This window comes from Diabrotica virgifera, chromosome 10, assembly GCF_917563875.1.
Source record: "Diabrotica virgifera virgifera chromosome 10, PGI_DIABVI_V3a".
NCBI classification, from domain to species: Eukaryota; Metazoa; Arthropoda; class Insecta; order Coleoptera; family Chrysomelidae; genus Diabrotica; species Diabrotica virgifera.
The window spans coordinates 22078675-22097834 of record NC_065452.1 but is presented as its reverse complement, the minus strand read 5'-3'; the positions used below and the strand labels follow the sequence as shown (position 1 = coordinate 22097834).

Sequence of the window (19160 nt, the reverse complement as noted above, 5' to 3'; positions counted from 1 at the left end):
TTGTTTATCCCAGAGAGCATTTTTTTGCAATAACATAAGTCAGAAAAAAATGAAGTTAGAACCATTCCACAGAGGTCAAATGAAAGAGCATGAGCTATATTTTCAACTTGGTTTAAAAAAAGCGGATAAAAAATGCATTTATGTATTAGTAATAAATAATTATGCAAAAGTATCGTAAATTTTTCCTTATAAACTTTTTATTTTGTTATATAAGAAAATATATATATTTATTACAATTTTTTATCAATTATGATATAAATAACATTACTTGGTAGTTGTGCACTTAAAACAGGGTAAAAAAGTTAATTTTTTTTGGAAAAAGTTATCCAAAAAGTTTATAAGGAACGATTTACGATACTTTTGCATAATTATTTATTACTAATAAATGCATGTTTTATGCGCTTTTTTTAAACCAAGTTGAAAATATACTCATGCTCTTCCATTCGACACCTGTGAGATGGTTCTAGCGTCATTTTTTTCTGACTTATGTTATTGCAAAAAAAATGCTGTCTGAGATAAACAATTCGAATAAAATTTAAACAATTGAATGAATCGATTTGAAATTTTTTATCGCAATATTAAGCACAAAAACCCTCATTTGACAAACATTTCAAACATGTACACTAATTTTTACAACAGTGATTGCAAAAATATTTTTTTTGCAATTCCGACCTTTTTTCGCAATTATATTAACCATAAATGAGTATATCAATTTTTGTAATATGTCATTTTAAAGCTTTTTCCATAACCTCAAAGATATTTGTACTAAAAAAATCATAAGTTTCACCGTTTTCCATTGATTTGAAAAAAAAAAAGGAAAAATGCCATTTTTTGACAGTTAATTGTTTATAAATAAAAATGGCCGCCAGATCCTACGCAGGAAATAGTTACAATTTGTTTCTATAGGTATTAACCCGGTCTATATAGACATTTCAAATAACAAAAATTGCCAGAGAGCTAAATTTTGGTGGAGAGCTAGGGTATACCATAACAAATAAAGTTTAAAAAGTCCCCATCGATCCCATGTGTGCGTCAAAAGTTATTCGGGGTCAAAGGTCAAAATTTGAGATTTTTTGGATTTTTTTCGAAAACGGTAAGTTTTATCAAAAAAAAAAAAACCCTAAACCAAAGTTGTAGATCTTAAAATTCTCTACAAAAATAGTCCTTACTATTTTTTTCCTAAGAGTTGCCATTCCTGAGATATCGCGATTCAAAGAGTCACATTATACATGATATGCACACGTTTCCGCACCACCTGTGAGGTAGTGTACTCGGCGCGTTTTTTTACCGTGGTTTCCCCTGTAGGCCTACTCCACTAACTGTTTTGACAATTTTAGGATAATTTAAGGAAACAATACCGGTTATTATTGATATTGATTATTGATATTGCTTTTGATTATTAGGTTAACTATTGTTTTGATTTCTTTAGATATTTTAATCAGATTCATATTCTTAAAAGTCTACTTCAACAGTCAAGTCTTCTTCAATTTCATCTTCTTCCTCTTCCTCTGGTTCGATGTTCAAAAATTGTTCAAATGTGACTGAGTCATTGGTCTCTTCATTAAAATCACAGGAGTCTTCCTCTGTTGTACTAAACTGGACATTTTAGCAAGACTGACCTTGGCAGTTGGTACACACTAGAGAACACAGCAACCCGACTTTTTTACATCCACATTTGGCACTACAACCTTTTTTGCAATTGCAAAAAATAGTGTTAAGGAGTTTTTCTGGAGCAGGTGGGAGTAAGGTTTTAATCGGTTCCAGAGTATTATCTATTAATTTCCAACCCCAGTCTTCTGGATTCAGTTCATTGCCTAGCCATGTTTGAACTTGATAATATACTCGGTACAAATGTTGAAAAGCAGATGCTGATGTTGGAGGAAGACATGATAGTTGTACTTGTTTCTTGTTTCGCGTATTTTTTACAAAAGTTAAGTATCGGTATTTATCAAGACAAATAATTTTTTTTGGAGCTCCATAAACCGCAAGAAGAAAGCTGAAAGAAAGCTGAAATGTTAACTGACAAATTAACAGCTGCGAATATTGAAGTGAAACAAGCTAAAAATGACGCAGATGTCCTTATAATTGAGACAGCAATTGAAAAATTTAAAGCAACAAACACAACAATTGTAGTTGGTGAAGGTGTTGATTTGTTGGTACTGATTACTGCAAGGACTCCAGTAGATAAAGTTATTTATTTTCTGAAACCTGGAAGGGCTCAAAAACGAACAGAGATATATTCTTCGAATAGTTTATCGGCTTATCCCAAATGCCAAAAGTACATTTTATTTTTACATGCGATAACCGGCTGCGACACTACGTCCACAATGTACAGAAGGGGCAAAACGTCAGTACTTAAATTATTCGAAAAAAAAAAAGATTTGACTGACTGCTGTAAAGTTTTTACAGAACTTGATTCTACACCGCAAACAATAATTACGGAAGGAATTCGCTTTCTTCTTGCGGTTTATGGAGCTCCAAAAAAAATTATTTGTCTTGATAAATACCGATACTTAACTTTTGTAAAAAATACGCGAAACAAGAAACAAGTACAACTATCATGCCTTCCTCCAACATTCCAACAGATCAGCATCTGCTTTTCAACATTTGTATCGAGTATATTATCAAGTTCAAACATGGCTAGGCAATGAACTGAATCCAGAAGACTGGGGTTGGAAATTAATAGATAATATTCTGGAACCGATTAAAACCTTACTCCCACCTGCACCAGAAAAACTCCTTAACACTATTTTTTGCAATTGCAAAAAAGGTTGTAGTGCCAAATGTGGATGTAAAAAAGTCGGGTTGCTGTGTTCTCTAGTGTGTACCAACTGCCAAGGTCAGTCTTGCTCAAATGTCCAGTTTAGTACAACAGAGGAAGACTCCTGTGATTTTAATGAAGAGACCAATGACTCAGTCACATTTGAACAATTTTTGAACATCCAGCCAGAGGAAGAGGAAGAAGATGAAATCGAAGAAGACTTGACTGTTGAAGTAGACTTTCAAGAATATGAATCTGATTAAAATATCTAAAGAAATCAAAACAATAGTTAACCTAATAATCAAAAGCAATATCAATAATCAATATCAATAATAAGGTAATATCTAGAACTTGACCGGTATTGTTTCCTTAAATTATCCTAAAATTGTCAAAACAATTAGTGGAGTAGGCCTACAGGGGAAACCACGGTAAAAAAAAACGCGCCGAGTAAACTACCTCACAGGTGGTGTGGAAACGTGTGCATATCATGTATAATGTGACTCTTTGAATCGCGATATCTCAGGAATGGCAAATCTTAGGAAAAAAAGAGTAAGGACTATTTTTGTAGAGAATTTTAAGATCTACAACTTTGGTTTAAGGTTCTTTTTTGATAAAACTTACCGTTTTCGAAAAAAATCCAAAAAATCTCAAATTTTGACCTTTGACCCCGAATAACTTTTGACGCACACATGGGATCAATGGGGACTTCTTAAACTTTATTTGTTATGGTATACCCTAGCTCTCCACCAAAATTTGGCTCTCCGGCAATTTTTGTTATTTGCCAAGCATTTTGATGTCTAAGTTGACCGGATTATATTACTTGTCGAAAAAACGCTTCAGTACCCTGGCTGCTGAAGTGTCAAGAACAGGGTATATTTTTGTCTTATTACCCTGGCCTAATAATATATGGTTATCATTAATATACTCATATTAGACCAGGGCATTTGGCACTAAAATTACCGGAATAAATAGATTTTTAAATACAGCACCTAGAGAGTTGCAACTTTTTGCATTGTGTTCAGGATGATGTCAGGAAAAAAATCTACTATACAGGGTGATTGATTAGTAGGGTAAAGCTCAATAGCTCCGCTATAGTAATAGATAGCAATAAAAGTTAATAACAAAAATTTTAGCCACCTTTGAGCTTCACATTCCAAAATTAGTTAGAATGTTACAGGGTGTTCGATAACACAGTGGCAGACCAAACTTATGTTTTTTTAAATGGAACACCCTATATTTTATTTTAAATTCGAAATCCTGTTAACTTCTCCGTCACAAAAATATAAAGGTTTGTTATGTTATACAGGGTATTTACAAAGTTATAACCAATTTTATATGAAAATCGTAACAAGTTCAACTCCTGTACAAATAAAAATAAGCAAAACAACAATGGTTTATTAACGCCATAATTTTTAACGTATTGTCAAAATTTTCCAGAATGGTCGATATTGCTAATTTTCTTTATATCAAATACAGGGTGAGTCAAAACGCAAGTACATTATTTTCTCAGTAATTTTAAATGGAACACCCTGTATTTTATATCACTATTGAAAAGTACCGTTACCGTACTTTAATTTTTAGATAACATTCCCTATGTCTAAATGTATTAGTTTTCGAGATATTTTCATTTTTCAATGGACCAGTAGCGTGGCCACCCAAATCACCAGAATTTAATAAACTGGACTGATGGACTTTTGGGGTTACGTTAATAATGAAGTTTATAAAATACCTCCAACATCCAAGGGACGAGATGAAAAATAGAATATAAAGTGTATTTCGATATGTTAATTTACAAATGCTTCGTAGAGTAAGTAGCTCATTCAATGATCGTTTTTAGGCGTACATAAATGTGTTAGGAGATAATTTTGAACACCTTATGTAATTAAATATTAAAAATATTATATTAAAAGTAGCTTCTAATTTTTTCAAACATGTTTTTTTGCAAAGTGTATTACTGATAAATTATGTTTCGTTCTTTATTTGTTACACTGTTACATTTACATACAAAAGTAGTGTTTAATTGTCTTCACAAAATATTGTAGTTTGTGTTTGTGTTTTTTTTGTAAAATTTATTACTAATTTTCTTTGTTTATTTGTTGCATTTACATAAAAAGATAGTTTTTAATTGTTTCAAAAATGTTGCATGTAGTGGTTGTGTTTTTGTTTGTAAAATGTATTACTAATAAATTATTTTTATTTCTTTATTTGCTACAGTGTTAGATTGATTACAGGATTAATAATCGGTAATCTTCAATTGTCAATTCAGTCATGGCTTACTTAAAATTTAGATAAATTTAAACACCTAAAATAATTTGCTATGAAAAATGAAAATATCTCGAAAACTAATAAATTTGGGCATAGGGAATGTTATATAAAAATTAAAGTACGTTAATGTTACTTTTCAATAATGATATAAAATACAGGGTGTTTTATTTAACATTACTGAGAAAATAATGTACTTGCGTTTTGACTCACCCTGTATTTGATATAAAGAAAATTAGCAATATCAATAACTTTTAAAAATTTTGACAATAAATAAAAAAATATGGCATTAATAAACCATTGCTGTTGTGCTTATTTTTATTTATACAGGGAGTTGAACTTGTTACGATTTTCATACAAAATTGGTTATAACTTTGTAAATACCCTGTATAACATTACAAACCTTTATATTTTTGTGATGAAGAAGTTAACAGGATTTCGAATATAAAATAAAATATAGGGTGTTCCATTTAAAGAAACATAAATTAGGTCTGCCACTGTGTTATCGAACACCCTGTAACATTCTAACTAATTTTGTAATGTGAAGCTCAAAGGTGGCTAAAATTTTTGTTATTAACTTTTATTGCTATCTATTACTATAGCGGAGCTATTGAGCTTTACCCTACTAATCAATCACCCTGTAGAACAATGTATCCAAAATGCATCCAAAAGTGAATAAATAAGTCAAAATAAGCATATTAAGGGCAAGACTTTGTTACACGTGGGTTTTTGGGGTCGCTGAACACAACTATACCATCAGAACTGACTTCCGGAGCACCTGGTGCACAGGGTCACTGCTAAGGCACATCAACTGGAGGTACGAGGGTTATTGGTAAGAAATTGATGCACACAGATTACATGGAGGTTTTTGGAGTCGCTGAACACGGATACGCCATCAGAACCGACCCCCGGAACACCTGGTGCCCAGTCACGTCATCTTCTGGAGTTTCGAGGGTTTTCGGTATTAAATTGATGCAAATAGATTATTCGGGCGATTTTTGGGGTTGCTGAAAACGAATACGACAAAAGAACCGACACCCGGAGCACCTGGTGTCTAGTGTCACGTCATCTTCTGGAGTTTTGAGTGATTTCGGCACTAAATTGATGCACACAGATTACACAGGCTGTTTTTAGGGGTACTGAACACGAATACACCATCAGAACTGACTCCCGGAGCACCTCGTGCACTCTGGTGGATGCACCCTGGAGTCTCGAAGGTTTTCGGCCTTGAACGCATGCAAATAGATTACTGGGCGGTTTTTGGGTTCGCTGAATACGAATACACCATCAGAAAGGACCCCCAGACCCCTGTTGCGCAAGGTCACTGCTAAGGCATATTTTCTTCTGATTTTTGGAAGGTTTTTGGGCGCGAGGTGCACCGGGGGTCGTTCTGATGGCATATTCTTGTTCAGCAACCTCCAAAAACCCGCGAGTAATCAGTTTGCTTCAATTTAGTGCCGAAAACCCTCGAAACTTGAGATGACGTGCCTTAGCAGCGACCCTGGGCACCATGTGCTCCGGTGGTCCATTCTTCAGGGTCTTTAGGTACCCCAAAAACCCACCGAGTAACAAAATCTGGCCCTTAATACACTTATTTTAACATGTTTATGCAATTTTGGATGCGTTTTATTCACTTTAAAATGCGACTATGCATTTCCCAGGCGCGGATCCAAGGGGGGGCCAATGGAGCCGATTGTCCCCTCCTTGAGACCTCGCCTGGTGTCTACTGACACTTTTTTAAGAAAGATTACGGTTGAAAAAAAATAATAGTGAGTTTTGTGTCCTGTTGATAACTGAATAACTGAAACATACCTAAATATGTCAGGATTCCTTGGAATCGAAAATTATTAAAAGTCTTTGTAACATAACAAATGAAAAATTCCCACAATAAATATGTTTATTACCATATATTCAATTCAATGCCAGAGTCCAGATAAAAATAGTAATTGCCGCTGCTATGTTATGGTAATTTGTTTTCTAGAATGGTTAGTATTGTCGACTGCAATAAAGTAAGCCGGTGGTCTCCAATAGACGCTGTAAGCTGCGTACAGCATCGCCGTAGGAAAATTATTCATTTTCGTTACTTTTAATAAACTTTAAAAGACAAAAACTATCTTATTTTCTAAAATTGCAATTCTAAAACAAAGACTCCGAATAAGAGCCACTTTTAGAAGGATGTCTAAAGTGTCATGTAACAGAGACTTAAAATTGGCATTAACGACCTACGTTTCTCGGTTTTACTGTATAGTGTCGAGTCTTGGACTGTGAATAAAGTCGATCTAAATCGCCTTGAGGCTCTCGAGATGTGGTGCTATACAAGCATCTTAAGAGTTTCTTGGGACGAGAAGATTCAAAACTCCACTATACTAGAACGTCTCAGCAAGACTACTGCGATTATAAAAAAATAAAAAGCATCAAGAAGACAAAGCTTGTGTATTTCGGACATGTAATGAGAGGTCACTAATATATAGGTCTACAAAAATAGCTAGCAGGCAAACGCAGTCCAGGACGAAGAAAAACTTCATGGTTGATGAGGGTGGCAGTGAATAAAATTAAGATAGCTATGACGGTAACCAGCTCTCTGAAACGTTATGGCACTTACATGAAGAAGAAGAAAATATCAGACCATCCCGAAAAAGAATCCTGCGTACGCTAGTGACGAGACATTTTTTATTTCATTGTCCCCACCTTGCAAGGTTGCTGGATCCGCCTTTGGCATTTCCACCCACTTTTCTGTAGTAGACTTTTTTCCTGACATCATCCTGAACATAATGCAAAAAGTTGCAAGTATCTAGGTGCTGTATTTAAAAATCGAATTATTTTTTTTGCTTTGTTTTTAATTGTGTTGATATTGTAAGCTATACGCTAAATAAATAACTATTAAAAAATACATACTAATAAAGCATACTTACTGATTGCAGCTGTTGATATTTGCAATCTTTCCTCTTTGCAACTTAATTCGGTTAAGTTGGTTTCCTTGAGATTCTTCATCACACTCTTCATCAGAATCACGAAGGTCCATATGATCCACTTCTTCAGCTATTTTACGAACAGTATCTGGGTTGGAGTTTTCATCTTTGTTCTCAACCGATAGAGAATATATCCCAGTTTTATGTTTAATTGGTGCTGTTATGCCATGTTTCTTTCTATGCGTATCACCCGTTTCCCACATTTGTTTCTGCTTTCTGTAAACAATAAATTTCATAAAAACCTGTTAATTGTACTTACGACTGAAGCACCATAATTTTTTGGCCGGATAGGTTCATATATCGCCGCCGCCTACGAAAAGTATAACTCCGAAAAATGCCGTTAAGAGTATAACTTTCAATAAACGCCGCGAAAAATATTATTTTCGATTAAAATATGATTTTGAAAATTATAATCCCTAATAAAGTGTTAGCGAATAAATTATTTTTTGAGGAGTATCAGCCAAAAACATTATTTTTGTTTGTGGGTCCACGAAAATTAACTACTAAAAAGTTATCGTTGAAAATAGTTATTCTTCGATGAATAACATTAAAAAAATTATTTCTAATTCTGTATTCATGAATATTATAACTCCTAATAATGCGCGGTGAACAGTATGATCCTGAATGAAGGAGTGCAAAATAGCTATTTGTATAGTAAGGGAGGAAGGAAAAGACACTTTACTCCCATGTTATACATATGGTTTTTCCACCTTCCTCAAATAACAAGTAATTTTTTCATTTTTACTTAATTTATTAACTAACCAACAAAATTTATTAGAACTAAAACTAACAAGTAGGTACAATATAACTGTCAACTGTCAAATATAAGTCAAATTATTAATATAAACATTGTTAAATCAGAATAACAATTTACTGTTTTTTACCATTCTGCAAAATACAGAATGTTTTTAAATAAACGTTAAAATGTGTAGATACTTACGTAATAGAAAATAGATATTGTACAGGGCGTCAATAAGTTATATTTCATGAATGAAATACCATGACGTCACTTTTACTTTTCCTCCCTAGGGAGGAAAAGTAAAAGTGATGTCATTCATGAAATATAACTTATTGACACCCTGTACAATATCTATTTTCTAATACGTAAGTATCTATACATTTTAACGTTTATTTATAAAACACCCAGTATTTTGCAGAATGGTAAAAAACAGTAAATTGTTATTTTGATTTAAAAATGTTTACATTAATAATTTGACTTATATTTTGACAGTTGACAGTTATATTGTACCTACTTGTTAGTTTTAGTTTTAATAAATTTTGTTGGTTAGTTACATAAATAAATTAAGTAAAAATGAAAAATGACTTTTTATTAATTTGAGGAAGGTGGAAAAACCATATGTATAACATGGGAGTAAAGTGCCTTTTCCTCCCTTAAATGATTACTGCCCTCCGCTACGCGTCGGGCAGTAAACTTCATTCTCGGGAGGAAAAGTAGCACTTTCCTCCCTTGTTATACAAATAGCTATTTTCTGTTCTATACTCTCGAAGACCATAACTTCTAATACAGTGCGGTGAAAAGAAAAAGTTCACAATAATTACCTGTAAAAAGAATTATTTCTGATTATATTTCCACGAAAATTAACATTACTAAAAAATTCTCGGCCAAAATAATTATTCTTCGATGAACGACAACAAAAAAAATTATTTCTGTTTGCGAAGATTATGAATCTTAATAATGCGCGGCGAAAAGAATAATCCTAAAGCGACGGCGAAGACATATTTTGCTTCCTTTCCAAGAAAGCTTTGGCATCGTACGGAAATGTAACTTTGTCAATTCGCATCAGAAACAACTCAATTTATCACCAATCGATGTAACTTTTCGAGTAGACCATCAGATCTGTATGTTAATGTATGTGTGTGTATGTGGGCGTGCTTGTATGTGTGTGTATGTAATCATAATATATTATAATATCCGAAATGGCTGAACAGAATTTAATCTACAAAAGCTTATTTTAAAGGTTTCTAGAGTGATAAAATGTCCGAGTCATTATTTTTGTTTTTTCTGTGTTAATTTCCAGACCTAGCAATTTTGTTTGTGTTTTTAACTCTGCGTATGTTTCCCGTGCTCCTGTTGATGTTTTACTCATAATATTAATATCATCGGCATAAGCGGCCAATTGAACCGTTCGGTTGGTCAGTAGGTTTCCTCGTCCAGTTTGCATTTGCCTAACCGCATACTCCAGTGCCAGGTTAAACAATGTTGGGGCCAGCCCATCTCCCTGCTTTAGCCCCTGCGAAATTTTGAAAAAGTCTGTCCGGTGGTTTTGCATTCGCGCACACATGCCTGAGTTTCGTCCATTGTGGCCTTAATGAGTCTTATTAGCTTGTGTGGTATTGCCAATTCAGTCAATATATAGTATAGTTTGTTCCTTTTGACTGAGTCGTATGCCTGTTTGAAGTCTACAAACACGTTGTGAACATCAATATCGTGTTCCCATGATTTGCACAAGATCTGTTTGACTGTAAATATTTGATCCAGTGTCGATCTTCCCCGTCGGAAGCCCGTCTGATACTCGAGTACACTTTAGAAGAACAAAAATTATCAATTTTTTCAAGAATTTTTTCTTAGAACTTTTATTAAAAATGAACATAAAACTTTCTACATACTAATATCTAACTCTTAGAGAGTACAAAAATATATCTTTTTTCATTTATGCACATACACTAATATTGTAGAGGGAGCAGATGTCGAGGCCTCGAAAAATGATGGCGGACAGTTAATCTCAGGATTGGGATATCGGAAACAAAAGATCGTACTGCATTGGAAAAAGGAAGGTGTCTTACGTGACAATTTACCACAATTTGACCAAAAACTAAATATTTTTTAACCATGGAAAACTGAAGAAAGACGGGTGATTTTTTTACAAATTTTTTTAAATTTCCGTAAAATCTTTTTTTGCGGAATTTTTCACTAACGGTGGTAAATTGTCACGTAATAAACCTTCCTTTTTCAAATACAGTACGATTTTTTTGTTTCAGAGATCCCAATGCTGAGATTAACTGAGGCGCTCAGAGCAACAGTGGCCTAACCCACAATTTAAGTATTTTTAGATTAATATATCAATTACAGCAGCAACATTAAATCTTCCTATTAACAAGGGTCTTCACAACCTACCTCTATATTTGACTAAATGGCTCTACATAATTTGTAGTGCCATCCCATAAGCACAACGCAAGTAGCACAATAAAAACATTTCAGTTTTATTTAAGGTTTATAAAGGTTTTATGTGGTAAATAAGAAGATAATGGTTTTAAAGTTACCTTGTAGATATACTGTCAGAACTTTAAAACTGTTAAGCATTTGTCACTAGTTTTAAAGTATCTAATAAGAGTACTAAATAAGACTAATTAATCTTAATAGATAATTTTTCTTATTGTAATTTTAAAATGATTTATTTTCAGTTCACTTTAAAACTAATCAGTTTTATGAAGAACTTTCGGACTGTTTGGTTTTATTAGATTCTCGCTTGTGACCTTTTAGTTTTAAAGATTCTCCCAATATGACTAATAAAACCTATTATTAAAACTACTTGATCTCAAAACTATTATGCCAGTAAAACATATGCCTTAAAACTATTTTTTTAGTTCTCTTTAAAGTTGCTTTCTTAAAAGCAATTAAGTAGTAGGCTATATTAAAACCAAACGCTCTTAACTGAATCAATTTAGTTATCGTAAAGACTAAATTATGCTTCTTGTTAGAAACAATAAAACTAAACTCATCCCCTCTTCTTTTATGTCCAAAATGGTCGGCCATTTTTTTTAGAGCGAAACAGTGGTGTAGTGTGTTGTAAAAAGTGAAAGTACAGTTAGTATGGAAGAAATAAGTAGCAAGTACTTAAAATATAAACGAACTGGTAATTTTAAAAGAAAAATACAACACACACAGCACTACGACGTCTCGATTTTAGGTTAGATTCACATTAAAACCGAGTGGCATTATTGACAGCAGCATTTAAACTAAACGGTTTTAATTCCAAGGCAATTTTGCATTTATGTACGATATATGCTCTTGGAAAGGTATAAAATAAAACCATTTGAACTTAACAATTCTTTGTCGATAGACCAAATAGTTTTATTTGGATTTCAGCCATATTGCTTTCTGGAGATGCTGAAAGCCATGATAGATTACAATATAAGGCTTACATAAAAATTATAAATAAGCGCCTTAAAGAAGTAAATTCGATTTATTTTAACATTAAAACATTAAAATTGTAGATACAATTATTTTTCTTTTCAATTAATACTTTTCGGATTTAAATTTTTTTATTACTTTTATTTTTTAATCGCCAAAAGTCAGAAATTTTAGGGCGCGTGAGTTATTTAGACCTATTTTTGTTAACATTATCAATAAAGTTGGGTGCGCAAGTGTTTTACCTTGACAGTCCCAAATAACCAAGTACTTTTTATTATTTTATGGTTACAAATACGTATCTACCTATCATAACACATGAAAAAATTTGTTGGCCTATATGGAGTATATGGGTTTAAAGAATCATTTAATATGGTAAATTGGCTTTAAAAGTCTCCATTTAAGAACCCTTTTTAAGTTTGCTATAAACTGCCTGCACTTAAAGTGTCTTTTAACATGGTTTTAAAAGCACCTTCACAGCAGCCTTAAAATCAGTTGCTTAAGAAAACAAAGTTTTAAGAAGGTTTTTATTTTTGGTTTTATTGACCTCTTTCAGAGTGGGCCCTTTTATGCTGAAAGCGGTTTTATTGCAACCTTAAGGTTGACTTAAAAACCAAATGGTTTTAATTTTAGTTTTATTCTACAGTTTTAAAGCATCCTTAAAAGACTTAATAAACCCGTTCGGTGCTACTTGGGAATGTAAATACGAATGCAAAGATTGCATTTATCTCAAAACTTCGTTTTTGAGGTTAAGCCACTGTTGCTCTGAGCACCTCAACTGTCCGGCATTGGAACTACTTTTTTTCGAGGCCTCGACTTTGATACCGTCTACAATATTAGTGTACGTGCATAAATGAAAAAAGATATATTTTTTGTATTCTCTAAGAGTTAGATATTAATATGTAAAAAGTTTTATGTTCATTTTTAATAAAGGTTCCGAAAAAAAAAATCTTGAAAAAATGCTTATTTTTGTTCTTCTAAAGTGTACTAGTACCTTAACTGGAGTGAAATAGAAAAAGCAGCAGAAAAAAATAAATAAAGTGCAAGAACCTCAATCGAAAACCCAAATAATGATTGATGAGCTATTTGATGAGGGGTTATTGGCAAAAGGTTTCTTCCAAAATTCAAATGAAGCTAGTTACTCCGAGAAATGGGTCCAGCTATTCACCCATTTTCACAAATACCATATTGAGGTGCCAGATTTAAAAAAAATGTGGAGTTTGCTATGTGTCTACCCGGTACTTCAGCACCAGTGGCAAGAATTTTTTTACAGATGAAAAAAATATAGTCTGACGATCGGGGGAGTAGCAATGTATGAACCAATAACCAGTGTGGCCATTTTGTTCGAAAATGTTTTTACAAAAGCTTTTCGATTTGTGACATGCGCACCCAAATTTTACGATGGAACATTTAAATGAGTATTTAGTTGTTTCATGTTTTAAACAAAATGATATATTTTCCGTTATTTAAAGTATCGATAAAAATTAGGCCAAACCATTTTTATTTCAATTATCTCGCTGGTACCTATGATTAATGTGATTCCTAATACATTTTCAGTGAAAATAATAAATCTTTAATAGGTGTTGGCGACATAATTTTTTTTATACGCGTGTCCGCGAATATTATAACTCCCAAAATATTTATGACGAAAAGATTTAGTTCTTAATAGATGCCGACGAAAGCAATTATTCCCCTTTGTGGAAGATTTACAAAAAAAATTATTCCTGGAAGATTTACAGCGTAGTCATTTTTCAATAAGTGACTACAAAAAAAATAATTTTGTTAATGCACCGGCGAATACTATAATTTTCAAAAGGTTGTGGGGAAATCAATTACTTCTCTACAGATATCGGCGAAAGAAATTATTGCTATTTACGTGCCCAACAAGATTATAAATTTAAAAATATTTGTGACCAAAAGAATTATTTTTATACCAGGAACAACAAAAAAAAAAAAAATTTATCTGTACATCCACGAAGATTATAACTCCCAAAATATTTATGACGAAGACATCTAGTTCTTAATAGATGACGACGAATATAATTATTTACGTTCCTGTTCTTGCGGAAAAAATAACTCCTCGAAGATTTACATTAAACAAAAATTATTTTCCAGTAGAGTAGCTACGAAAATAAAATTTGCCGTCGCTTATTTAGGATTATTCTTTTCGCCGCGCATTATTAGCCAAGCAGCACACCAAAGAAACATGAAACGAAAAACATGAAACATGAAACGAAAAACATGTTTCATGAAAAGAAAACACTGCTAAACAAATCTCAAAGTCCGCCTACCAATGAAACGAGTGTGATTCATGCTCATGACACATTTTTATTTTCGGAGAGTTTCATAAATGGCCGGACATATATTTGTTTATCAGTGGTTTATTTCCATGAAACGTAATTTACGTTTCATGTTTCTTTGATGTGCGGCCTGCCTTAGGATTCATAATCTTCGCAAACATAGAAATAGGAATGATTTTTTTTGCTGTCATTAATCGAAGAGTAATTATTTTGGCCGAAAAATTTTTAATAATATTAATTTTCGTGGAAACATAATCAGAAATAATTCTTTTTACAGGTAATTATTGTGAACTTTTTCTTATCACCGCACCGTATTAGAAGTTATGGTCTTCGAAAGTATAGAACGGAAAAAATATTTTTCGCTCTCATTCATTCGGGATCATACTTTTCACCGCGCATTATTAGGAGTTATAATCTTCATAAATACAGAATTAGAAATAATTTTTTTCAATGTTATTGATCGAAGAATAATAATTATTTTCAATGAGAACTTTATTAGGGATTATAATTTTCACGATCATATAATCGAAAATAATATTTTTCGCGGCGTTCATTGAAAGTTATACTCTTAACGGCATTTTTCGGAGTTATACTTTTCGTAGGTGGCGGCGATTTATTTTTTTTTGTTTATTCTATTCTATTTTTAAATTCATAATAGCTACTTACTAGTTCTTAAGCTGACCTTAAAAATTATTATACAGGGTGTTTCATTGGGAAACGGAAATACTTGAATGGTGAATAGGAGTCACTGAGGCGGTTTTAGATATACCACATTTATTGCCTTACCGATTTTTATAACTGAGTTACAACAGGGTGTTTTATCGATTTTGCCCATTTCTCTCTGGACCCATAACTTTAAACCACCCTGCATATTTTTTGATATTTGGTACACATATGTCTCATTTAAAACACAAACCATCCAACTACTAGTCACAAGAAAAATCCAGGTCCGGACTAAAAAAAATTATAAATTCTTTGTGACCTTGAAACAACACCCTGTATACTGAAATTTTTAAAATCCGTTTGCATATTTAAAAAGAGCACAAAAAAATAAGTCTAATGATTTGCCCAAATTTTTCGGCCAGACAATTTAATGACTTTAACTTTGAAATCATATTTAAGTTTTTAGAGATTAAAAAGCAGGTGTATTAACTTTTAATAATACATTATTAAAGTTAACGAACAAATACTTATTCTAAAAATAATCAGTACTTATTTACTACATTAGAACGATTCATTTACTAATCACAAGAAAAATCCAGGTCCGGATTAACAAAAAAACAGAGTAATTGTGACCTTGGAACAACACCCTGTATATTGAAGTTTTCCCAATTGGTTTGCACATTTGAAATGAGCACAAAAAACTGAGTTTACAGGTTCGCTTTAATTTTTTGCACAGAAAATTTAGTAGCTTTAATTTTGAAATTAAATCTAATGAAATTTTTTATAAGTCTGAGATAAAAAATCAGGTATTAGTAACTTTTAATAATAAGTTAATGACTAAATACTCATTAAAATCCAGGTCCGGATTAACAAAAAATATTATGTAATAGTCAACTTGAAAAAACACCCTGTATATTGAAATTTTCAAAATCCGTTTAAACATTTGAAAATAACACAAAAAAACTAAGTTTAATGGCTCGCTTTAATTTTTTGCGCAGACAATTTAATGAAATTACTTTTGAAATTATCCTAATTTTTGTCAAAGTTCTTAAAAATTTCGGCCTAATTTCAAAATTAAAGTCATTAAATTGTCTGCGCAAAAAAAGGAAGCGAACCATTAGACTTATTTTTTTGTGCTCTTTCCAAATGTTCAAACGGACTTTAAAAATTTCAATATACAGGATGCTTTCTCAAGGTCACTATTACTTTATACTTTTTTTGTTAATCCGGACATGGATTTTTGTTGTGATTAGTAGGTGGGTCGTTCCAATGTACACTTCGCGTCATATAAAACTGGTACACTTTTTTTTCCCAATGTAAACCTGTGTTCAGACTGACAATTATTGTTCGTGAATCACTTCGTTGTTGCCATCACAGATAACGGAATTGCACTAAATCTAAATACAAAAAAATAACGTTTAAAATGTATATTTCGACTTGTAATACATATATTTAAATTACACACTTGTTCACTCTAAAAGTTATTCATTTTGTATTAATTTCAAATTAAATTTTTAATTTTTCCAGTGTGTTTTATTTATTCTACACAACTTAATGCAGTTCTGTCCTACAATTTACGAGAAATCACACCTCTCGATTTGACATTAAACATAATAATTTAAAGTCATGTCAAGATTTATTATCTAAGTATCGTTAGTTTTGAATTAAAATATTTTCATAAATTATAATAAAACACGAATCAATGTATGGATACTTAATTGAGATGACGGAAAATTACAATTGTTTTAGTTTTTAGTATATTAAAAAATGCGGTCTGTCGCACAGCCCCGTTTTTACCTAGTTTGATATAATATTTTCGTTGAACTGGAAACGTTGCCCTAGAAATTGGAATGACACTTGTGACAAGATCAACTTACACAGCTTGAAAAACACTATTTTCGGTTATAAGAGTTGTACCAGTTTTTTTTGACGCGAAGTGTACCTATTAAATAAGTATTAATAAAATTCAATAGATTTAGTTTCAAAATTAAAGTCATTAAAATATCTGCGCAAAAAGTTAAAGCGAAGCTATAAACTCAGTTTTTTGTACTCTTTTCAAATGTGCAAACCAATTTGGAAAATTTCAATATACAGGGTGTGGTTTCAAGGTCACAATTACTTTATGTTTTTTTGTCCGGACCTGGATTTTTCTTGTGATTAGTAAATGGATCGTTCTAATATAGTAAATAAGTACTGATTATGTTTAGAATGATTATTTGTTCATTAACTTTAATAATTTATTATTAAAAGTTAATAATTCCTTGTTTTTTTTTTAAACTTAAATATGATTTCAAAATTAAAGTCATTAAATTGTCCCGCCGAAAAATTGAAGCAAATCATTAGACTTATTTTTTTGTGCTCTTTTTAAATATGCAAACGGATTTTAAAAATTTTAATATACAGGGTGTTAGTTGTTTCAAGGTCACAAAGAATTTATAATTTTTTTTAGTCCGGACCTGGATGTTTTCTTTTATTAGTAGTTGGATGGGATTTGTTGTAAATGATACATATGTGTACCAAATATCAAAAAAATATACAAGGTGGTTCTAAAGTTATGGGTCCAGAAAGAAATGGGTAAAATCGATAAAACACCCTGTAACTCGATTATAAAAATCGGTGAGACAAAAAATGTGGTATATCTAGAACCGCCTCAGTGACCTCTATTCACCATTCAAGTATTTCCGTTTCTCAATGAAACACCCTGTATATGTTTTAGGCTAATTTTCGTAAAAAATGGTTTCTCAAAATTGATATGCTTATTTTCATGGTTTTTTTTTGTATAATAAAATGCTTTTTTTTCATAAAGTCGTTATGCTTTTTATGAGTTTTTTTGCGGTTCTTTGTGCTTTTAAATCCGAACTCTAAAGCCGGCCACTCACGGTACTGCGGTGTCGTTCGACAAAATCGTCGATGATATCAATTCTGCAGTACTGCAGCAAACAGGCCAGTCTCTCTGTGGTAAAATTGTAACGATTTTTTGGATGCACGGTCACAAATGATCAAATTTTTGTCAAGTAGTCGAATTCGACAAAATTGAACGACACCGCAGTATCGTGAGTGGTCGGCTTAACCCTTTCGCTCATGGTGTACAGGTACAGTATATTGTACATCACTTTACTGGTATCAAAATAACGTGACCAGATGTTTCTATCCTCTTTATTCACAATGTACATGGTAGTGTATACATATTGATTTTAATTTTAAACGGTTGCTTCCATCTAGCGTTGATTAGTAGTAAGTAAAAAAATGAAATTCAAAGAAGTAGGTTGTTGTGATGGTTACTTCATAGTGTTTCGATGTAAAGTGTGGCGTTTAATAATTTACAGATTGGTTTTAAATATCAGATATATTTTTGCTGATGTTAAGAAACACTTGTATTTGTTACATTTACGGTCCAATTTGCGTTAAGTTTGTTTGCTTTTTCTATATTTGAGTAAACATTAGTGTACAGTACACTTTACAGTGTGAATAAACGGAGGTCGACAGGCATGGTACAAAACCACATGTTGTTTACAATTGTTTATACTTCTTTTATTTTGCAGTTTTAAAATACATATAAAAATGAGTAAATGAAAGACGTTAAATGAAAAACAACTAATAGAGCTAATTGAGGCAGACTTATTAGATATTGACGGCTTTAGTGATGACGACAATGACGATTATGGTTGGGGAGATGGGGAGGAGGAAGATAGGAGTGATGATGATAATGAGTTGAAGGAAAGCAGTACAGACAACGGGAAAGTTGTTAGTTCTGCTGTTGATTACAAGGCAGAGGGAAGAAGTTTATTCGTCATCAAATGTCGCTGAAGTTTTGATAAAATCATACAAAATATACTCCAGAAAACGGGCACGTCCTTTTGTTTAAAACAAAAGTGTTTTATGTTATATCATACAAATAAATAATTAGTTGCAGATATACGACTTTTAATTGTATTTTATTTTCAGTAAGTCGCAAGAGTAACTACAATTTACTTACAATGTGCAATATATTGTACAGGTCGTATATACCGTTTGTTCACAATGTACAATATACTGTACAATTCACATCCCTTAAA

At 32.2% G+C, this 19160-nt stretch overlaps 1 protein-coding gene across 3 annotated transcripts in view; it reads right to left on the bottom strand.

The window, feature by feature from the left end:
* The window catches only part of LOC114336421 (dual specificity protein phosphatase CDC14C-like), a 137568-nt gene that overhangs the window by 73181 nt on the left and 45227 nt on the right, over nt 1-19160 (bottom strand). For all 3 annotated transcript variants that reach the window (XR_007695746.1, XM_050641587.1, XM_050641588.1), the window contains exon 7: nt 7936-8208. Coding sequence is in view for 2 of the 3 variants with exons in the window: in XM_050641587.1 (XP_050497544.1) it covers nt 7936-8208 (273 nt within the window). In the remaining variant the exon portion in view is untranslated. The remainder of the gene's footprint in view (nt 1-7935; nt 8209-19160) is intronic.